Here is a 23,455-nt window from a genome sequence, read left to right as displayed (position 1 = left end):
AAATTTGAAAAAAAAAATTGACCCAAAATTTTTGGTCCAAAATTTGACAAAAACGCCATACTATACTATGTCACTCACTTTGTTGGTTAAAAACCTTCACTGGTCCTCAGTATGCCGCAAGTACAAGAACACACACACACACACACACACACACACACACACACACACACACACACACACACCTGTGCATGTGAAACAGAGAACCCATGTTTCTGGCTCAGTCAACCATTTAAAGAGGGTATAAGAGGTTATTCTTACTCAACTGATTTTCCATTTGCCAGAGCTAGAAGTTAATTATAGCTGCTTTTTTTTTAATTAAACATTTTTTGTTAACTCATCATCATCAATGAATGTTGCTAATTTTTTACAGCTTAAATTATCTTAATGTTTGAGTTAAACGCTCATTATCTGGATCCAACTTTATCCAAGTGCTGTACATCACAGATAAATAAATAAATAAAACATACAAAAGTGTGACCTAATAGACAATAAAGTACTGTAGAAAATATAAAATCAGCATAAATAAACAGGTCATACAATAAAAAGATGTATAAAAAAGAGTAAAACTAGGTTTTAAGAAATGCAGTGATGCAAACTTCATTACAGTAAAACCCACCCACTGAGAATAAACTGTAAATAAGGCTTTTTCACTTCTGTCTAACATGACTCAGCGACTTTCTTTCTCTCTGCGTGCACGGTCGACCATGTGGAACTGGAAACAGGAAGTGGACATGAAAATCTCAGTTTCACTTCCCCCAGATTTTGACTGTAAGAGCATGTGCAACACAGGAGTGTCAAATATCCCTTTTTTCACAACCCATATGAACACACCTGAGCAAAAAAGTACTCAAAATGTTTAATTAATTATAATATAATAATAATAATAATTTTATTTTGTTAATATTAATAAATGATAATTAAATTAATTAATAATTAAATCAAATTAATTAATTTGGAAAACACGTCACAGTTCAAAGTTCATTCAGCTCGTTTTTTATGAGCAAAAAGAAAAGGGAAAAAGGTCTAAAGCCTGAATGTGTGACCTATAAACACACACACACCCAAAGGAAGTCCATATAAGGAGTTGTGTGTTATTCCCATGGTAAAACATTAATATAATATAAACGTACTGTGGGAACTCTGCCCTGCCATGTTTTGCATGCTGCCCTGCTCCAAAAACACCTGATTCAAATAAATGCTCAGCTCGTTAATCGTGCTGTGCAGAAGCCTGATAAACATTTTTTGTCATTCAAAAAAATAAAATTATTAAAATTTTAAAAAAGAAATCAAAAATTAAGTTTTTCAACTTTTGTCAAAAAAATTTAAAAAATGTATATTTCAACTTATGTAATTTTTTTGAATGTAACGTTTCAACTTCTGTTTAATACATTTTTTTTCAAAAATTAAAATTTTAAACTTTTGTGAATTTTATTTTAAATTTTATATTTCAACTGTTGTCCTTTCTTTTAAATGTAATGTTTCAACTTTTGTTAAATTTGTTAAATTTTAGATTTCAACTTATGTCATTTAATGTAACGTTTCAACTTTACATTTTAAAAAATATAAAATCCAAATTTAACGTTTCAACTTTTGAAAAAAAAAAAAAAAATGTTGCATCTCAATCAGTTTTTCTTGCTTGATTTTGAAACACTGCTCTAGCATAGAGTAATACTGCCCCCTTGTGTTCAAGTTGGGAGATTGCCACTTCATTTCAATTCTGTGTTATTTACACAGTTGCTTCGTCATTGATTTCGACATCATATCAAGTGAATAATCCAGAAACAAGCCACCACTTTATTAATAATTTACATGTACGGATTTTATTCAACACCAGAAATATGTGTGTTTTTCTTTTCCTCACGATGAAACAAACAATGCATTCTTTTTTTTGAAGCTCTTCATCGTTCATAATACAAAAAAAAACTGCATCACTGGAATGTGTTCTCGTCACATAAAATTAAAAAAAATAAAGAAATAAAGAAGCATCATGATAGTGTTTGTCAGCCTGGTCACGAGGGAGCAAACACTGTGTATTTGTGTCGACCTGCAGAGTACCATGAGTGGCTTTATGTGTGTGTGGAGTATGGATTAGATGTACTGTAATCCGTTAACTTAAATACTGACTGACTGTCAAAGTTCACGCCAGTCCTTTAATGAGCTGAATATTTAATTAAAAAAAACGTGTTTTTCCGTGATTGTCAACACCAGCTGTAAAATGAGGTATACACCAAACTCGTATGGTACTCTGAGCAAGGCAAAACAAACGTTTAAAAAGAAAGAAAGAAAGAAAAGTGGACAGATTCAGCTCTGGCTCCTTTGTTCTCAGGCTTTTTGACGCATTTTTTTTTAGGATTCAAAGTCCATCGTTGCAAAGGCTGCAATATCTCGTCCCGTGTGTTAGTTACAATGATAAAAAAAACGATTTAAAAACACATACGTATAATGTACAAAAGAGGGCGAAGTCTTCCTCCAGTTCAACTCATCATTCCATACAGTATTTGGAGTTTTTGTGGACACACACATTATTCAAGGCACTGATTTCATGCAGTAAAACATGGTTGTTTTTTTTTTGCATAGTTTCTAACAGAGACCACGGAATTCCGAGACACATAAACGTCCACCGGGAGGTTCTACTATAAAAATAATAGAAGGTTTCATGTTCGAAACCACTTTAAAACACTTAGAAGGAACGCTTTAAAGAGACACCAGGTCACACGAGGACGCCTTTTTCCCCGCCGCACAAAGACGCCACTGTTTGGTTTAGAATGCATACGTGTAACTATAGCAACAGCAGCCATAGAAAGCGGTCGAAAATGACCACGGTTACTCTTTAAGAGTCGATCCAAGGTCATAGAAGCGGTCGAAAAGTGACCTGTGTTTTGATTTTGACTTAAAGAGCTTAAACGGAACGAGGCGATAACGTCAAAAACTCAATCAAATTCATCCATTTTAGCTTTTCTGAGGTTGTTTCACCAAAATCAGCGTTACATTTTCCCGTAAAATGTCAAAAAATATCGATCAAACGTGGACGTGACGATGTTTCGCAAAACTAAACATGTCCAGAAAACAGAAAATCTTCACATTTAAGACGCTAAAACGCTCAGAAACCTCCTCTTAATAGTGAAAAGATGATCAAATTGTAACCGTTTCAGCGTCAGAGTAAATAAATCCATTGTTTACTTTGCGAGTATGAACTTTGGCATGTGTCTGTATGAACTCTAACTTTGGAACAAATAAATATGGCTTCGGTGCAAAAAAGGAAAAGAGTTAAGAGCGGAGATTGGTTTTACTTAGACGAGAAGAAGAAGAAGAAGAAGAAGATGCTTGCTGGTCCGGTCCTGGTTTTCTCTGGTCTTTTATGGTCTTTAGAGACTGGGCGTTTGTTAGCGGTTGCTCCTCATGGCCTCCTTGGCTGCCAGGATGAGCGGAGTGAGGCTGGACAGAGGCTTGGCCAGCTTCAGGAATGGATGCTGCAGACGTACGAGTACAGATATGAAATAAATCCGTGTTTTGAATTCATCAGAAATACTGAAGTAAATATAAAGCATGTAAGCGGGTGTGTGTTGTACCTGCAGCAGCTCTCTGCCCGAGCCTCGCTTCTCCACGTCCATCTCTAGACAGCGAGACAGGAAGGAGTTGAAGACGGGCGACAGCTTCTCTGGACTCTGCAGCTCAGGAGTGCCGTTGGTGGCGATTAAATACAAAGCCTACAAACACACACAAAAATAAAGCATCACTTCATCTCATCCAACATTCATTCACATTTATCTGCTGTATCTGAGACGAACGAGTACAGAAACAAGACCATGAGCTGATGGTGTGCAGACACGTGTTTGGCCTCATGGTGGCGCAAAAGGAGATGTCATGAAGTCAAAAATGTAATGTTTCAATTTTTGTTCAAACATTTTTTCAAAACTTTGGTTTCAACTTTTGTTAAAAAAATATTTCAAAAATGTAATGTTTCAACTTTTGTCATTTTTTTTGCCCAAAAATGTAATGTTTAAACTTTTGTTCAAATATTTTATCAAAAAATGTAATGTTTCAACTTTTGTTCACACATTTTTTCAAAAATGTTGTTTCAACTTTTGTAAATTTTTTCCCCAAAAAATGTAATGTTTCAACTTTTTTTCAAAACATGTTTTCAAAAATGTAATGTTTCAACTGTCGTTACATTTTTTTTTTTTATTTAATGTTTCAACTTTGTTTAATGTGTTTTTTCAAACATTTAATGTTTCAACTTTTGTTAAAAAAAATAAAAAAAATTAGTTTGAACTTTAAAAAAAAAAAACATTTCCAGTTTCATCTGAATCAGGTGATTTTAGAGCAGGGCAACATGTAAAACATGACATGGCAGTGTTCCCTGAGGACCAGGATTAGGAAACGCTGCTTTAAGGAATAACAGGAGTGCAGCACTTACTCTGAGAGGGTTCTCATTGAGATACGGAGGCTCTCCCTCCACCATCTCTATAGCCATGATCCCCAAAGACCAAATGTCCACTTTGGGTCCGTAGGCTTTCCTGGTCACCACCTCTGGAGCCATCCAGTACGGAGTCCCCACCATGGTGCTGCGTTTACTCTGCTCTGGAGTGATCTGGGCGCAGAAGCCGAAGTCGGCTGCAACGAGAGAAGATGTAATATTGTGTTAGAGACATAAACACAACAAGTGTGCTTTTAACAGTATGTTCTATATGTGTCTCTCACTGAGTTTGACGGATCCATCCATCCCCAGTAGAACGTTGTCACTCTTGATGTCTCTGTGGATGACCTGGTTGGCGTGAAGAAACTCTAGAGCCTGAAGGACCTAAACGCGCCGAGAAAGAAAGGTTAGCCATCTTTAAAGTGTGTGCTTAAGCATCTCTGACATTTTTAATGGAGATTTTGTAATATTTGCATCATGTTTGTCCCACCTCTCTGCAGACGGCGGCGATCTGAGCCTCGTCCATGCACGTCTCCGTCACAACATCAGTGAGGGAACCTCCGGCCAGGTACTCCATCACCACGTACAGCTCATCGCCTACGAGGAAACTGCAGAGCCACGCAAGACACAATCAGACGCACAATATAGATAATATAGACAGTCTGTGCAGCATGTGTCACAAAGGCAGAGTTACCTGTCTACGAAATTGACAATATTTGGGTTCTTCATCTCCTTCATGACCAGGATCTCGTTGATGATCAGCTCTTTCTTTGGCTGCTTCTGCAGGTTGATTTGTTTGATAGCCACCTGTGGAACAACGAAACCGCTCAATGAATGAATGAATGAATGAATGAATGACTGAATGACTGAATGAATGAATGTGGCACTACAGATGAACACAAAACAGGAAGTAGGACGGAAGGAGCATGTAAGCAGTTAGCTGGTCAGTTCGCCAGGCCGTAAACTGGTCAGTTAGCTGGTCAGTTCGCCAGGCCGTAAACTGGTCAGTTAGCTGGTTAATTAGCCGGTCAGTTAGCCAGGCTGTAAACTGGGCAGTTAGCCGGTTAATTAGCCGGTCAGTTAGCCAGGCTGTTAACTGATCAGTTAGCTGGTCAATTAGCCGGTCAGTTAGCCTGGCTGTAAACTGGTGAGTTAGCTGGTCAATTAGCCAGACTGTAAACTGGTCAGTTAACCGGTCGGTTAGCCAGTCATTTAGCTGTTCAGTTTGCCAGGCCAGGCCGTAAACTGGTCAGTTAGCCAGGCCGTAAACGGGCCAGTACGCCAGTCGGTTAGCTGTTTGGTTAGCCAGGCCGTAAACAGGTCAGTTAGCCAGTAGGTTATAGGGACGGTTAGCTGTTTGGTTAGCCAAGCCATAAACTGGTCAGTTAGCCAGGCAGTCAACAGGTCAATTAGCTGGTTGGTTAGCTGGTAAGTTAGCAAGTCACTTAACTGGTCAGTAAGCCGGTCGTTTTGCTGGTCAGTTAGCGAGTCACTTAGCAAGTCGGTTAGCGAGTCACTTAGCTGGTCGGTTAGCGAGTCACTTAGCTGGTCAGTTAGCGAGTCACTTAGCTGGTCGGTGAGCGAGTCACTTAGCTGGTCGGTGAGCGAGTCAGTTAGCTGGTCGGTTAGCCGGTTAAATCGCAACTCTCAACGCTTCAAAGTGGAATATCGTTTTACAGAAAACTATCCTTTTCTAAATCTCGTCCATTTTTGCAGGACTTCACAAACTCATATTAGAGCTGAAAGATGTGAAAGTGAGGTCTTGGACGTCTTTGTTAAACGTGTCTAGTGAGTAAAATGAGCTGAGGTTTGTCGTCCGTTTAGCAGAAATAAATAAAAGATAAAAACAATTCGTATACAAATCCCCTCATCGGGTGTTGTTTTTCATAACCGCAGAAAAGAGCCTTTAAATCTTTTGTGTTTGATCTTCTGTTTGAAGAAGAGTTAAACTTACCTCTTGTCCTGTGGCAACATCTATGGCTGTGTAAACGGTGCCAGACGCTCTGAAGAAAGAAAAACAAATAATGTGAGGAGAATAAAAAAGTATTTAAAGGTCTTTTTACATCACTCATCGTCCACAATTATTCTCACCCCTGGCCGATCTTCTCATAGCGAGTGTATTTCTTCTTAGGATCCCCGATACTGACTATAGTTCCTGAGAACAATAAATAAATAAATAAATGTGTTAATTCAGCCTGAGATGTCGTTGTCGCGGCGTGACCCGTGTTTGGTTTGCATACTTAGTTTTTCCATGATCTCCTCGTCGGTCATTTTGCCTCCTCCCTTCTTCTTCTGTCTGTCGGCCGCCTTTGACGCAGCATCGCCCTCTGGAGGCGGCAGTGGATCGATCACCGACCTCGTGTACACCTGACAACACAACACAAACACCGACCTTAGATATGTTCAAATGTTAGCTAGCTAAAACTTGTGTTTTTGTGTTTTGTGCGACTCACTGATTTGGTATGTTCCGGCCGCGGGGCGACGATGGGAGGAGGCGTGTCATCGTCGTCATCGTCGTCGCCGCCTTTACCGCCTGACGGGGAGGTCACCGTACCCTGTTTACCAAGCTGACGACAAACGCGTGAAACACAATGAGATTCAACAAACAGAGTTTGATGTAAAAAAAACAAAACAACAACACAACTGTGGAAGCAGAAGTACTCACCGACTGTGAGTCTTTATCTGAAAATAATACAAGATAAAAACAGTGTCAGGACAAAGGAGTTACAACAACACTGCACTTTTTCCTTGGTGGAGTTAAAGAGAACTGACCCGAGGCAGAAAAACTGAGGTATTTCTGTTTTCCAGTGGTGGAGTCGTAGAACTTGAGAATGTCGAGGACGGCCTGAGGATTCTGTTTCTGCTCTGATTTACTGATGTTGGAGGTTTGAAGGAGGCGGGCCCACTGCTCCGGCATACCCTGCACACACACACACACACATTTACACATTTAAACACTGAAGAGCCTCTGTAACCTGGTGTTGACTTTATTTATGCAGCTCAACAACCAATATCTGACAACATTAGTAAAATGAACAGGACTTCAGAAGAAGTACACTACTGTTCAAAAGTTTGGGGTCACTTATAAATGTCCTTATTTTTTCAAGAAAAAGCTCTTTTTATCAATGACTATAACACATTTTGAGAAAAAATTCAAAGCTGACATAGGGCGATACGTGGGGTACAGCCTGAACAGTTCGCCAGTCAGTTTTGCTGGTTCATTATTTCTAATCTTGTCAATGTCTTGCCTATATTTTCTCCTCATTTTGGTGAATAAAAGTGTGACTTTTAAGGGAAAACACAAAAAAATTTGTATAGGTGAGTCCAACGGTAGGGTAGAAATTCACAAAAATACTACACTACATAGTACACCTCAAATGACTGTACATCATTCCGCAAGCTAACCAAACGGTTTGCGATGCTAGGACGAGACTTAGCTGATGCACGAGCTGAGATTAGTGTTATTTTCTTGTCTGTGCATTGTGTGTGGCTGGATAACATGGTCCTTGTTCTAAAAGAGCTGTGTCAACAAACTAGACATGACACACGGACACGGGGATGGATGGGTTGATGTAACAGACATGTTACATGAGTACAATACACAGGCTGAGATACTCACGGTGAACTCTCCAGTGACGGCGTCGAAACCCACGTGGATGGTGTGCTCAAAGTCAGACGGAGACGAGATCTCGGGTCTGTCCTTGTCCCGGTCTTTCTTCCTGCCTCCTGCGGGGTCAGAGGGTCAGTCAGTGTGAGCTCATAACACCCTGTATTACCCCCCTTCCCCACCTCCAGAACCCAGAAACCCGCTCACCTTTCTCAGAGGCAAACATGGAGATGATCTTGTTCCTGGACTTCCTCTCCTCCGGTACGGACGGCAGCGGCCGCGAGCTGTGATTGGCCGACTGCGTGTCCTTGGCTCCTCCTCCTTGGCTGCTCATCCTGACAGGGGGGGCGGGGGGCTTGTCCTCACACACTCCGCTGTCACACATTTACACACACGTGCACCTGCAGAGTCGGGGATTAGAAGACGTGACGCAGATTAGGCGCACACTCGATCACCGATAAACCTCTTCCTGTTTTTTGAAATGCGACAAAAACAGCTGCACATCACATCACAGTAAAGCTTAACACCACAAACGCATAAAGCAGCGCTCACACTGACCCGACCGAAGCCATCCACGGTCCACACGAGTGCGGATCGGTGCTGGAGTGAAGGGGAACAGAGAGCGTGAACAGGAAGCAGCTCTGAATGGGCAAAGTGACGTGTCGAGTCTCGCTCGAGTGAATGAGGAAGGAAAGGAGGCAGAGGAGAGCGTCTCCGAGTGCACCTCACACACAAGGGAAACTGCTGAAATACTAACGTACTGTCCTCCATGTTTTAGGTGTTTCCCCTGCTCAAACACACCTGATTCAAACGGTCAGCTCGTCACTAAGCTCTGCTGAGGACCCATTTATTTAAAATCAGGTGGTGTTGGAGTTGGGGAAACGTCATAAATCATGCAGGACAGTGGCTCCTGAGGACCAGGAGTGAGAACCCATTCAAAAGTTTGGGGTTAATGTCCTTATTTTTGCAGGAAAAGCAATTTTTTTCAATGACTATAACATGAAATTCATCAGAAATACACTCTATTCTAGCTGCAAACGTCTGGTTTTTAATGGAATATGTACATAGGTGTATAGAGGCCCATTTCCAGTGTTCTAATGGTACATTGTGTTTGCTAATCACGTTAGAAGGCTATTGGATGATTAGAAAACCCTTGAAAACCCTTGTGCGATGATGTTAGCACAGCTGAAAACAGCAAAGTTTGAAGGGCAAAATGATCATTTGGAATAAAAATCATTATTTCTAAACTCGTCAATGTCTTGACTATATTTTCTATTCATTTTGCAACTCTTTTAATAATTAAAAGTCTGACTTTTAATGGAAACCACAACAAAACTGTTTGATTTACGGTAGTGTATGTGCAGCACATTTTCTGTCACTCAATTTAATACACTTTTTTGTTTGTTTTGCACGTTGTAGTTTGTTAAAGTGAGTTCCGAATGCTGAGTCAGCATTTCAAAGTCATTCACAGTCAATCCTTCAACTTCCCACAACCTCGTAAAACATCTTTGTGCGACCGCTTTTCACTTTGTCGTAGAAGTAACTTTACGTCGTGTAGTATTTCAGTACGTACAGGATGTTTGACCCATTTCCCTAATATGGTGAAAACTGAGATTGTAGGCACACGCACACACAAGCACACACACACACGCGACACCATAAACCACTACAGCACCTCATACAGTCGTGCAGAGCGCGCAGTTCAAACAGCTCCGTCGCTGTAGCCTGTTGCATTCTTGGTGACATCACAGACAGGAAACAGGAAGCAAACAAAAGGTTTCCTTATTTCCCGTGTCTGACCGCCAATGACACAGCTGGTAGTGAACCTGTATAAGAAGTGTGCCTCAGGTTGGGGGGGTACGTGGTGCCTACACTGCTGACCTGAGCTCACTTCTTATACTGAACCCTATAAAATAAAAGTCCCTGAAACCAAAAGATACAACTTTGGGGTTTTTTTTGTCCGCAGGCCACGAGTTAGAGACACGGCAGCATGGACGTGACTCAAGGCTACGTTTGTTCTCAGCAATCCAAGACACTCCCTTCACTGTGCAACACACACACACACACACAAAGGCTACCTGTCTCGTAGCAGCTCTTTACACTCGAGTCTAGAACTGGTCCTGAAGGTTTTCCACTGTGGAAATCAAGGAGTTTTTCCACCCACAGGATACGAGACACTCCCTGGCCTCTCTCTCGCTCTCTCTCTTCTTACGCCCCCCCCCCCCCAAAAAAGAAAATCTTAGTTTTGCCTTTTTCATCAAAGCTGCCAAGTTACTCACCTGTTTGTTTTTTTCTTCTGCTCCGCACAGAAGACCAGGTAAACAAGAAACACGACACGATCCTATTCCCAGCGAGTGTGTGTCTCTCTCTCTGTGTGTGTGTGTCTCCCCTTCTACTGCTCATTTATCTACTTAGTTCTCTCTGTTTCTCCCCCCCCCCCCATCTCTTTTTTAACCATTCTGAGGGCAGGTCACAGCAGGCTGCCTCATTCCTCAGCGATCTTGGATGGGACAAGTGTTTTCTTGCCCCGACAGGATAAAATTAGACCCAGTCCAGAGCTTTAATATGCATTTTCAGAGTCTCTCTGTGTGTGTGTGTGTGTGTGTGTGTGTGTGTGTGTGTGTGTGTGTGTGTGTGTGTGTGTGTGTGTGTGTGTGTGTGTGTGTGTGTGTGTGTGTGTGTGTGTGTGTGTGTGTGTGTGTGTGTGTGTGTGTGTGTGTGTGTGTGTGTGTTTTGGACTGACTGCCGGGTGCTGGCTGGCCAGGCTGAGACAAGTTGTCTCTCAGTAGGAATTTCCTAGCTGCAGGGCTGCAGCAGCAGCAGCAGCAGGCGTGTCCTCCAGTTCATCTCTTATACACATGAACACACACACACACACACACACACACACACACAGACAGACACACACTTGCCAACAGGGCCTTCATTGTGAGGCCTTGAACATCTTTCATATCACTGTACAGCAGCAGCTTTGAGGGAATCAGGCAGGTGCACGACACGCACGTGTTTGTAATTGTACCAATGACGGGATTCACGGATTAAGTAGCCTGCCACACACACACCAACAGGAAACAACGTTACAAAACAACAGTATTTTGACAGTTTAAAGAGAAATTTCCATCTCTTTTATACATGATATGCATGCCTGATTAAACACCGATGCAAAGGGCTGGACAAAATTCAGCAAACAAAGAAATAAAATCCTCCACGAAGACATCTGTGGATGTCAACAAACACGTACGCCACACTTTGTTGTCTGTTTTGCAGCATAAGGCTTGAAACTAGTGATTGAGACCATTAAACGACTCAGATTCAATACATTTTCCTCAGAAAAAAAACAGAAGTCTACGTCGACTTTTGAGTCCACGTCTATGATCACGTGACCTAACAAGTCTCTGAGAACAAGGAGAACTTTACAGGAATGTTGGGCTTAGTGTTCCTTCAAAAATACTTCCTACATCTGGGTCTGGGTCATGACTTAAATCTCCAGTCCGTAATGTTTTGAGGGACACTCCTTAAAGTCATATGAACCAATGCTTCAAATTAAAAAAACAACAAAAGCACTGCTGCTTTCCATCGTCAATGTCCCAGTGTCTTTCACATTTTCACTTCCTCATACTCCACTCTCTCAGCTGCATCAGAGCACTTTCTATTCCCTGTGGTTGGCCACTGTCAGAGGAGGCTCGCTTCCTCCTCTTTGGAACTCCCCGAGATCCACAAAAGGCCAATCGGAGCACGGCTAGCGCAGCCGTCGAGCTGTTTACAGGAAGTAGGACAGCAAAGCCTTTTGTATTTAGCTTCTATAAAAGGAAATTCTGCAGAGGACTTCCTGGAAGGAGTGATGAAACCACTTCCAGCCCTATTTTCATTCAGAGGCACTAAAAACATGACAATACACACAGTGTATCGCACAAAAACACACATGTGTAGTGTGTACTGTCCACACACACACACACAGGCTCATTTGTCTGAACTCTGTGTCTCCGACAGTCACGTCACTGATTACAGGTCTGGCGGTGAATGAAGCGTAAACACACGCTACCCAGCTGCACTCCCACACTGACCCAACACCTTATCCTGTTATTCAAACAGACGCCTCACCCCCGCGTCAACAGTTACGCCGGATCAAAATCTCCAACCTTTCCAAACCTGGCAACCTGGCGTTCCCGGGGGGAAACTGTCAGAACTCAGAGACTGAGGAAGAACAGTCACAGATTTGATTTGAACTCTCCCAGTGAAAACCGGGAACGTGTTAGCTCATCTGCGTAGCAAAAATAATAATAAAAATGTCTGGCAATAATAGGGTAACTGGAATATACCTAGTAAGGTGTAAACATGTCTCTAAGAAATCAGATCATTGACAGAAACCTAGGTGTGTTAAACAGGTTTTACAAAAACCGATAAGGGCAATAATCTGATAATGAACATCGGTTTGTTCCGTTTACATGAGCACTTGAATAACCGGAATAGATAACTACAAATATCCAATAACAATCGTGTATTTAGTGTGCATTTAAACGCACTCAATGTCTAAACTGTGTGTGTGTTTATATGTTTCAGGAATATCCTAATAAGGTTGACTTTTGGACTAGATCTTGAATATTGATATTGCAAACGTAAAAAAAATAGATATGTCAATATGAAGTATATACAAATATATAAGAAACGTGTATAATGAGTTTAGTTGCTTGAAGTGACCAATTAATCCACAATTGATACCATAAACAGACAAATACATGGCTTTTCTATGTGAATTACATTGATAACCGAAACTAAACAGTGTCAGTTTATATTTTTGAATGAAAAAAATAAAGATTTTGTGCACTTCATAGCACTATTTGGTTTTCTGGGAGTAATAAGTAATGATTGGATGACTCATTAAATGACTGTTATTGACAAATACAGTATATTAGCCTGTATATATGTTATGAAAGCATCATAATAATGTGTTCGTCCATGTCAGTCAGGTAGAGCAGCCTCTGCTGGCTGTTTGTCCATCCATCACATGTTATTACAACAGCACAGTGACTTTGAAGACATGTCATTACTTTAGCTCAAATTAAAAAGTAAGCTAACCACAGAGCTCCAGTAATAATAAACGCAGGCATCTCGGTCTCGTGCCCTGTTGTGCTTTTATTTTTATCTCCTGTAACAGTGGAATTATTGACAGAATGATAACACGGTCATAAAGTGAGGAAAACAAGTTATTTGTCAACTTAAAAGCTTAAAAACCAAACTAGCTAGCTAGTGTGACTAAACTCACCGGTTGCTGTCAATCGCAAAGTATCAAAGCACACTTCGACACAAACATAAACTCCGCCCTAGTTTCTTTTCCGATTTTTCACGCCGCTTAAAGTCCACACTCGACGCTGAGATTTCACAGACTTTCCCCGAGGGTGTGAAAAACTGTACCTTCTCCCAACGCTCAGCGGTTTCAGCCCGAACTAGTCCCAGGAGAACGGTGAGCTTCGGCCCGGGGGAGGAGGAGGAGGAACCAGGCGAGGAGGAAGCGGAACGTCGTAGAAAAGTAACAAAACGAGAAAACTGTGGAATCGGGAACGTCGCGGCTTCCGTAGAGCGTCACGCTGGGGCCATAGCATCCCATAATGCCTCTCGGTTATGTTGATATTAAAGTTAACGGACACAATACCAGCTATAGGTTGTCCTGTATTTTCAAAATAAGCGTAATCTACCTTTTTACATAGGAGAAAGCTCATACACACACGCCGCTGCATAAAAGAATATATAAGTAAAGGAAAATAATTTTCTATGATTGTTTTGTACTATAGAGAGGCGCGTTAACAACCTGAACGTTTACGTCATTACCACTTTTTTTTGAAGGCTACTACCGGATGTTCTGCATTTGCTGATTCGCTCTTGCTAGCTTGACTTCTCCGTCCACCGCAACCGGGAGAAATCAGCAACTCAAACGTCAGAAACTCCAAAACAACGGTTTTTATCCCGCTAAGGGACGTATGCGGAGAAGATAAACAGTATGGACGAATTATTTAATACCGGGAAATAAGTAATTGTTGTCAGTCGTCGTGTATATCCGAATAAGAAGTGTTATAAGACCAATAATTTAGTACCAACTTAGCTAACAACGTTGTAGATACTGCTAACTGAAACAAGCTATACTAACTAAGCTAACGTTTATGTTTACAACAGTAATTATCCATGTGGGCTGTTTTTATTTATGTATTTATTTATTATAGCTTTTATTATAAAGTGACTCAGTTGCATTGTGGACTATTATGAACAAATATTTGTATACTTTAGGGCTGAATTAAGTACTTTTCTACAATACCATGTCAACAATCAGTTAATTATATGAATAAAGTCTGTCAGCATTGTGCAAACACATTTTGAGACGTGACTGCACCTGTGTTTTGTGATACTTTCACTTTCAGTCTTTTAAGGTGCAGTGTTTAAGATGCCAAAGGGTTTAATCAGCAGAAATTATAATTATGTCTGTATGGGTTTATAGTTGATGTAAAGCAATAATAATCTGTTTTTGTGGCTTTAGAGTTAGCCTTTATTCCTCCATGTTTCTGCAGGAGCGCTTACAGACGAGCATGTTTTCCCTAGTTTACTATCTGCAGTCTCACGTTAGATGGCACTAATTCTTACACACTTTACCTGTAATGATCACTATGACTTTATAACAATCATGAGAGAGTTTTCCTGTTGTTCAAACTTGCAGCTCCAGTAACAGGTGTAGCTCAGTGACCTTACTTGTATACAATATTCTTCTCATGTTTGTGCTCCAGGGTGTCATCATGTCCCAGCTCTGGCAGAGGTTTGGTTGGGGCAGGTTTAGCGAAGTGGACCTCTTCACTGACCGATATGAGACGGACACCGAGACCCTGTCCCAGGCCATCAGAGCTGCAGTGTCGGAGGAGCCGGACGCAGACGGCAGCCTGCTGTTTGGCCACATGAAGGGCAATGTGGTCGGCCTCAGATATTACAAAGGAGTGGTGAGGATGAGAGTTAAATGAATTCCTCCGAGAAGACAGAACAGCCACACAGACAAATGATTGGTGGCATGTATTTAATCTTGATTTGAGCTAAGTGCTAACCCTAACCCACAGAGAGTGTTCTGAGATACTCTGTGTTGCTGTGTGGGAGGCTGATTCATAGAGGTTCTGAAGATGTTTGTTAAGATATATCGTGTGTTTGACTCTCTGGACAGGTCAATCCGGGGGAAATGGTTGGTTTAGTGCGAGAGCCCCAGAATCCGTACGATAGCAACGCGGTGATGGTCTCCAACGTTAACGGTAACCGGGTCGGACACATAAAGCGCGAGCTGGCGGCAGCTATGGCTCACATCATGGACAACAACTTGGCCAAAGTGGAGGGGTGAGTGGGTTGTTGATTATTCTTTTGCGAACACCTGTGTGTATGCCAGAGTCGTTATTTGTGTCTCCGCTGTGACAGTGTGGTGCACTTCGGAACGACCAACAAGTTTAATATGCCCGTGATGCTGTCGTTCTGGGGGAGAGAAGAGAACAGAGAAGCCGCGGCGAGATCTTTGACGCGCCATGGTTTTAAACTGAACACCGGTCTAGTCATGCCAATAGGTACAAAAACCTCTTACTTCCTTCCATGTACAGTAGCTCATATTAGCTTTTTGTCATTGTCAATACGTTTCCTATTTTTGTGTTTGTGTATAATCTGCTTGTGTTTGATTTCTGGTGCAGGAGCGGTAAAATATAATCAACCAGGTGCTTTTGCAACGGCGTCTAAAAAAGGCGTGACCATCCCGCTAACTGCAGACGAGGTGATTGTCTTCTTATGTGTTTACTTCATAGATACATAGAAGCATATAGCATTAGTTGTAATAACATGACACTCACTCTTTTTTTGTTGTTTCAGCTGAAGAATGCATTTGATAATCTGTTCGAGGGCCTGACGGAGAGCAAAGACGGGGAAAGAGAAGCAGCTGAGGTTTGTACTTAATTTAATACAAAAACAAATCATTCCACCTCGTTTCTTATCAAATAAATATTATTATTAACCACATATATTCATCATAGTGCCCAAAAGTCTTAATTCAGACTCGGACGTTTTCATTTAGACTCTTTGTGAAGCTGCTGAATCAGAAAATACAGATCTTACTGTACATTTACCACATTTTCTTTATTTGTTTGTTTTTCAACTCACCACCCTGAAACGCATCTCTCTGTCTCTGCAGTCCGTGGGCACGCCTCTCCTGCTTCACCAGAAGCAGGCGCTGTCCTGGATGTGCGCTCGAGAAAACAAATCTGCGCTGCCGCCATTCTGGGAGAAGAGAGGCGACCTGTACTACAACACCGTCACGTGTTTCTCCGCCAAAGAAGTGCCGGAGAGGGTCCGTGGAGGGATACTGGCAGACGACATGGGACTGGTGAGTCACGAGCACACACAGTTTGTTATGTTGTGTGAAACGGCATGAACCAACAGGTGTGTTTTTGTGGGGGTTTTTTTAGGGGAAAACTCTGACGACCATCGCTCTGATTCTCACCAACTTCCACAATGGAAAACCACTGCCTGTGGAGAAATGTGTACGTTTAATAAGCCCTTTTCTGTCTGTGTGCTGCTGTCACAATGATTATAAGTGATTGTGTATATATGTCTGCAGGAAAAGGGGTCTTCACCTATGAAAGCCAAACCACTGATGGATTCCAAAATGGAAGGTACTTGTGTTATTTTGTCACCTCTCCCCTTTTTGCTGCACATTTTCCCAGTGTGGGATTAATTGATCTAATCTTAGAAACAGGGAGGTTGAGCGTCGTTAAAGAGCTGATGAGAGTCTGTGTTTCAGGAAGCAGCAGCAGCAGCACGGCTGTGGATGAAGAGGCAAGAGTTAGCGATGCAGCAGCTGCTGCCGCTCTATGCTCAGACCTGTAAGTGTGCTTCAGTTCAACGTCTTATTTTCAAATTATTCATCATGTCATTTTTGCTGTATTAAAGTCTTTTGTAACATGAGTTTCTTTAAAACATGAACAGTCCTCAGGCAGAGGTCGTCTGTGTCGATACACCGGACACGGTGGACGTAACAGGTGGGTGCAAACTGACGCTTCCTGGTTTTTACCATTGAGATTGTGGCTCACACACATCTTTACCTGATGTCTGCACTTACAGATTCGAGCAAAGGAAAGGCTAAAGCCACCAAGCGAAAGGCCACTAAAGGTGAAATAATAGAGGGGTTTAAGAGACTTTAAGTTAGGCTATCGACCATGCTACGATTTACACAATGTTGATGTGTTTTCCTGAAACGCAGCGGCCCCGAAGCTGCTGGACGATCTGGACTTTGCTGCAGCGCTCGGTGGCTCAGCGCCAGATACGGCCTCAAAAAAGAAGAAGAAACCCGCCAAGAAGGCCGCTCCAGCGCCAATAAGTGAGTTAATGGTATTGGTCGTGTGACTTTACGTGGGATTCATTTAATTTAGGGGAAAGAAGAATGAGAGTCTGCTGTAAAACTGCATCGAGACGTCTCTCTGTGTGACTTTGTCTACGTGCAGTTGCTGCCGTCGAGGAATCCCTCGTCCCTGAAAGTGCCGAAGATCTGTCGGCCAGAACGACCCTGATCGTCTGTCCGCTCTCTGTGCTCAGTAACTGGCTGGTAAAGGACACACACACACACACACACATAAAAATCATAATCACATCACATAAAACAAAAAATAACACACAAATCATCATGCATGCGATAGATAGATAGATAGATAGATAGATAGATAGATATATCTATAGATAGATAGATAGATAGATAGATAGATAGATAGATAGATAGATAGATAGATAGATAGATAGATAGATAGATAGATGGATAGATGGATAGATGGATGATAGATATATCTATATTAAATGTATAAAGTGACCGTAGAAACAAAGAGCTACGTTGTCACACTAAGATTTAATGATCCCTTACCGTTTCTGCGGCGTCACGTGTCTCTTGTTGTGCACGTGCAGGAGCAGTTTGAGCAGCACGTGCGCGCCAACGTGAAGCTGAACGTGTATCTGTATTACGGCGCCGAGCGCAACCGCAGCCAGAAGTTCTTGTCCTCCCAGGACGTGGTGATCACCACCTACAACGTTCTGTCCACTGACTTTGGGGTGAGCGAGCGCAGTGTGTCACGTGTGCGAGATAAACTTAAAAGTTAAACGGCTGTTTAACTCTCGATTTGATGGAACAGGAGTCATACAATCTGTTTTTTTACAGAATAAAAGCCCCCTCCACGGGATCAGGTGGCTGAGGGTTGTCCTGGATGAAGGCCACGTCGTCAGGAACCCAAATGCACAGATGAGCAAGGCTGTGCTCGGCCTGAAAACCAGCCGACGCTGGATTCTTTCAGGTATATCTTCCTTAGATCACTGTGTTACACCAAAGAAACTTAAATTAACGACGACTGAGTTCCAGTTAGGAGTTTTTCCTCCTAACATGAACTGAACTGACTGCAGAGGTCTACATGACTGACGTAAATGAGCTGATTCCGCATGGACGCACTCTTGTTTTTGGTCAAAAGAGACGATGACGAGGACAAAGTTAACCATGGAAATGTGACAGATCTTTGTGTCCAGTGCTTCTCCTGCTGAACCATCTGTCCTATCATCTTTTTTTTATTCCCATGCAGTTTACCAACCAATTAACACAGGGGTTCTCAAAGTTTTGATACCTGAGGGCCAATTTAGGAGCCCAGGAAAAAAAGGAAAAAAACCAGAAAGAAATCCCATTTATAATCATTTTAATGACCAGATTGCAGTTCTACAGTTTAGCGTAAGTAATATAAGCGTTAATATAATGTAATTTAAGCATTAATATAATAACGCTTTATAATTTACTGGGTAATTACCCAGTATTTTTGCCATTGATCGTACCTTCTAATTACAGGTTAATACCAAGTAACACATTTCTGTTACCATATATTTACTGGGTAAATAGCTAGTAATAGTAGTTATTACCAGCTTATAACCCAATAATACACTAAAATTCACCATATAGAAACCAGGTAAATACCCAGTATTTTTGTTTACACTTATTGGTCTGTATCCAGTAATGTCCAATAAACATTTAACAAGCTCAGTAGCTCCTGGATTAAAACTATCAACTGTAATTCACCGTGGGCCGCCAGAAATGTTTCTGCGGGCCCCTGGGCCGCACTTTGATAACCAATGAATTAACACTTTAATGTTTCGTATAGTAAGTAATAGGACTGACAGATTTGATGTGATACTGTTAAAACAATAGAGACCCTGCAAATATGCGATAACTGACATTCACAGCTCTTACAAATAAAGATGCAGATATAGTTCTGTCTCAGCTTCTGTTCATAAACCACAATCGCGTGTATATTTACATCCAGGTACTCCGATCCAGAACCATGTCAAAGACCTGTGGATGCTGCTGGCGTTCCTGCGCGTGAAGCCGTTCGACGTGAAAGAGTGGTGGAACAGAGTGATCCAGAGGCCCGTGACGCAGGGAGACCAGGACGGCCTGCGGTGAGTGACGCTCACTGAGGCTGTAAATCGAAAAAATTGTTCTCATATCTATATGATATAAGTTTTAATTGTTTTTTTTTTTAAACGTAAGCGCTGTTGTTAATCTGGCAAACCCGACGTGCAGGAACCTTCAGACGCTGGTGAAGTGCGTGACGCTGCGGCGCACCAAGAGCAGCGAGGTGAACGGGCGCCTCCTGGTGTCTCTGCCCGAGAAGACCATCTTTGTGGAGCAGGTGGAGTTCAGCCAGCAGGAGAGGGAGGAGTACGAGCTGGCACGCAGTGAAGGAAGAAACGCCATCAGCAGGTTTGTGCATGTGTTACAGTGAGAGATGAGGTGAGTTATTCATAGAGCTTTCACTGATGGATGCTGTGGTTTTACAGATATGTAGCAGAAGGGACGGTGTTGGGGAACTACGCTGACGTGTTGGTCATCTTGATGAGGCTTCGACAGCACTGCTGCCACCCCAGTCTCCTGTCCAAGACCTCCACGGAATCAGGTGAAATCTATCATGGATTTGTTCATTTCAAGTCCATTTGAATATAGTCTGCAACAAGTACTTCCAATCCAATCCAAACTTTATTTATAAAGCACTTTAAAGACAACAAGTGCTGAACATTAGAGTATAAATACATAAATAAATAAAACGACTAAAACATACAAACGTGTGACCTAATAGACCTAAGAACAAACAATAAAACAATAATGAATGATAATAAATTGATTATCAATCACAAACAATTTTTCCAGCTTCTTAAATTAAATTAAATTAAATTTTTATATTTGATCCGCTTTATAAAATGTATACGGTATATTATTTCATATAAAGAAATAATAATACATTTGATTTGAGGAAATCATAATTTTGGGGTTTGGGAAGCAGATCCATTTTCCTAACCTTTTATGGACCAAGCAGACCAAATATTAATTGATTATAAATATTATGTATATTATAATATATACATATATGATTTTTTGGATTAATTAGACTTATTTTCCGGTTAAATTTAGCTGAAAGTTGAGTATTTTCTGAAACTTTAAATCATATTTTACTTGGTTTTGAAAGAAAGAAGAAAAGAAGAAACCTTCTTAAATGTCTTTTTTTTAATCTCTTTTTATAGTTATTTTTTTTTAATCCTCGTTTTATTTATGCTGTTTATATGTGTCTATGTATTGTATGTAAAAGCACTTTGTAAACTGGTGCTTTACAAAGGAAGATATTATTATTGTTATTCTTCTGCCACCAATTCTCTCCAACAAAACACAAACAAACTCACTTTTGCTGCTCCTATCAAGTCAAATACCAAAGAGAACAGGAGGCGTTCTTCCATCCCCTTATATTTATATCATTTATATCCCTTCTCCTTGTTGTGTGCAGGTGCTGCAGCGACACCCGCGGAGCTGCGAGAGCGACTGATCGAGAAGCTGCGGCTGGTTTTGTCCAGCGGCTCTGACGAGGAGTGCGCCGTGTGCCTCGACTCGGTCCGCCTGCCCGTCATCACGCACTGCGCTCACGTTTACTGCCAGCCGTGCATCGCGCAGGTCATTGGCGTCGAGAAGGTACTTGTGCATAGAGAGTATGCAGGGTTTCTAGTAGAGCTGAAACAATTAATCAATTATTAATCTGTTGAAAACTGAATCTTTTTGGTTTGTGGACAAAAACAAGACCGTTTGAATTGTTCCTTGTTCCTTGTGTTTCCGTAGGAGGCGGCGCGATGTCCTCTCTGTCGAAGTGACATCAAAACCAGCGAACTTGTGGAGTTTCCACAGGAGGAAACGGAAGAAGACAACGGGACCAGTTCCGAGAGGTGGAGGACGAGCTCAAAGGTACGTTTGTGTTTCTGCGTGTGCTGAAAAACCTTCATTTCAAACCTTAACCAAACCCCTTTACATTATTAGTTTATTTCACAATAACTACTTTTGTCTCCTCTCCTGCAGGTGCAGGCGCTTCTGGGAAACCTGCTGAGGCTGCGAGGTGAAGACGGCGGCGTCAAGAGTTTGGTCGTCTCTCAGTTCACGCGCTTCCTCACATTGCTGGAGACGCCGCTCAGGTAACGCACACACACCTCGCTTTGTGTCGCTAAAGGAAACACAACTCAATACACACTTAAGCTTTATGTTTATATCGAGTATATAATCAGTTCCCCCTAACCCTGAGAAGTTACTATCTTAGACTATGGGCCAATTCCAATTCCTATCTTAACCCTCAAGCTCAACCCTTAATCTCAACTGGCCTCAAAACCAAGTGTTGAGGGTTATTTTGTCACTTAGAAATGGGACACCCCTTAAATGCAGATACGTCTTCAGACTGTAGGGGGCAGAATAACGCTAAAGCTGCGTCCAGTCTGTCAACTCCAAAAAAGAAGAAGAAGAAGAACGCATTTACGTCAGGATCATTTATTACGATCCGTTTGTCAGTCAAGTTATTAGGTTGTCAGTTAGTTATAAGATGATACAAATACCACAACCACGGACATATTCAGCTGACAGTTACCACACACCACGGCTTATTGAAAAGTAAACCACACCGGCCGGCTATTGACAAAAGATCATAAAATTAAAATAAATGTTACGCAACAATGACGTCAGTAATCCATAATATGGGCCTAAACTAAGATAATACAATGGTTTTCATCATTTTTATATCTCTATTAGCAAAGAAAATACTTATTTGTATCGCACTCCCTTCGTTGCTTTCGACGCCATCTTTCTTATGTGAAAACACGCAATGCATTCTGGGTAGCCCTTGCTCCCAAGGGTGGTCTCAGAAAATCTCAATATTGAGGGCGATACAGCCCTTAAACTTGGCCCTCAACTTAATTTTTCTGAGAACCGGGACAGCACTTGCTCTAGAGGGAGCGCATTTTTGAGATTGAGGATTAAGCAAGGAATTGGAATTCACCCTATATGTTTTAAAAAAGTGAATGGAAGTCTGCCACCAGGGGGCGACTCCACTGGTAGCAAAAATAACTCTGTTTTAGTGAAAGTTTATGGGAAAATTAGCTTCCACTTCTCACTTGATTTGTATAATAATAATAATAATAATATATAATATAAGGAAACATTTATTATAATAATAAACATTTTTTTATTATTGTCAATTTGTGTCATTTATTCCACTGAGAGGAAAAATAGACGATAAAGCACACCACTTCCTGTTTGAGTGGATGGTATGTTGTAAAACTGACCAATGTAAAGATTTTAAATCCTCTTTGTCCCCTCAAACTGTCTTCTCTGATTTAATTATAGTCAAATATCCAAACAAACGCTCCTTAAAAAACAACAACGGCTGAAACAAAGGGCTGCACAATCAGAGATAAACACAACAAATAAGATATAGGAACGTGAGCTAAAAATAAACAATAAAACACACATTTCCAGAGAGCACGGCTTCAGTTTTGTGCGTCTGGACGGCACCATGAGCCAGAAGAGGAGGACCCAGGTGATCCAGGAGTTTCAGAGCTCCGCAGCAGGGAGCCCCACCGTCATGCTGCTGTCGCTCAAAGCTGGAGGGGTGGGCCTCAACCTGACCGCCGCCTCCCGCGTGTTCCTCATGGACCCTGTAAGTAACCCAAGAGATGACGAGTGACTTGTGCTTTTTAAATTAAAAACATGGATGGCGTTGATGGTTTTCAGGCGTGGAACCCGGCCACCGAGGAGCAGTGCATCGACCGCTGCCACCGTCTGGGTCAGACCAAGAAAGTCGTCGTCACCAAGGTGTCTAAAAACTTTTTTTTTTTTTTATTGCATGTTATTATGTGTGCGTGTGTGCATTGTTTTCATGGCGACTGTGGTTTTGTTCTTGCAGTTCATCGTGAAAGACTCTGTGGAGGAGAACATGGTGAAGATCCAGAGGCAGAAGCAGGACCTGGTGGAGAAGGCGTTCGGCTCCACGGGCGCCGGCAGGAAAACGTCTCGCATCGACGACATCAGAGCTCTCATGGAGCTGTAG

General features: G+C 41.7%; 2 protein-coding genes across 3 annotated transcripts; one reads left to right on the top strand and one right to left on the bottom strand.

The window, feature by feature from the left end:
* Positions 1-1,821: 1,821 nt before the first annotated feature.
* LOC310929937 (serine/threonine-protein kinase PAK 2-like) lies at positions 1,822-13,494 on the bottom strand. 2 transcript variants are annotated; one of them, XM_083892811.1, is made up of 15 exons: positions 13,437-13,494; positions 8,232-8,425; positions 8,037-8,143; positions 7,190-7,337; positions 7,083-7,099; positions 6,871-6,984; positions 6,658-6,784; positions 6,509-6,572; positions 6,372-6,420; positions 5,112-5,224; positions 4,908-5,025; positions 4,702-4,801; positions 4,418-4,614; positions 3,570-3,707; positions 1,822-3,470 (listed from the first exon to the last, which is right to left on the bottom strand). In XM_083892811.1, the coding sequence occupies exons 2-15, from the start codon at positions 8,407-8,409 to the stop codon at positions 3,384-3,386; spliced, it is 1,557 nt and encodes a 518-aa protein (XP_083748937.1). In that variant the 5' UTR covers positions 8,410-8,425; positions 13,437-13,494; the 3' UTR covers positions 1,822-3,383. The 2 variants fall into 2 exon arrangements, with proteins under 2 accessions (XP_083748937.1, XP_083748936.1); XM_083892810.1 differs by lacking the exon at positions 13,437-13,494 and adding an exon at positions 10,304-10,407.
* A 437-nt stretch (positions 13,495-13,931) lies between these two features.
* Positions 13,932-23,455, top strand: hltf (helicase-like transcription factor; the record flags this gene model as incomplete). Its single annotated transcript, XM_083892041.1, has 25 exons — positions 13,932-14,017; positions 14,795-15,001; positions 15,217-15,383; positions 15,462-15,604; positions 15,725-15,804; positions 15,900-15,971; positions 16,219-16,410; positions 16,493-16,567; positions 16,645-16,699; positions 16,828-16,909; positions 17,013-17,065; positions 17,148-17,195; positions 17,287-17,403; positions 17,528-17,628; positions 17,979-18,122; positions 18,229-18,361; positions 19,370-19,505; positions 19,630-19,809; positions 19,887-20,002; positions 20,882-21,063; positions 21,208-21,330; positions 21,442-21,554; positions 22,885-23,065; positions 23,140-23,220; positions 23,312-23,455. Exons 2-25 carry the CDS (start codon positions 14,804-14,806, stop codon positions 23,453-23,455), a joined length of 2,916 nt encoding a protein of 971 aa, XP_083748167.1. The 5' UTR covers positions 13,932-14,017; positions 14,795-14,803.

Source organism: Microchirus variegatus (genome assembly GCF_963457635.1).
Source record: "Microchirus variegatus genome assembly, chromosome: 7".
Taxonomy (NCBI): Eukaryota; Metazoa; Chordata; class Actinopteri; order Pleuronectiformes; family Soleidae; genus Microchirus; species Microchirus variegatus.
This window is presented reverse-complemented; position numbering and strand designations above follow the sequence as displayed.

Excerpts from the sequence above, each read along its gene's own strand:
- LOC310929937 (XM_083892811.1), bottom strand. The coding sequence starts at position 8,409 with ATGTGTGACAGCGGAGTGTGTGAGGACAAGCCCCCCGCCCCCCCTGTC. Across the intron at positions 5,225-6,371 it reads ATGTTGCCACAGGACAAGAG|GTGGCTATCAAACAAATCAA; the intron begins GTAAGTTTAACT and ends GTTGTTCCACAG. Across the intron at positions 4,802-4,907 it reads TCGCCGCCGTCTGCAGAGAG|GTCCTTCAGGCTCTAGAGTT; the intron begins GTGGGACAAACA and ends CGGCGCGTTTAG.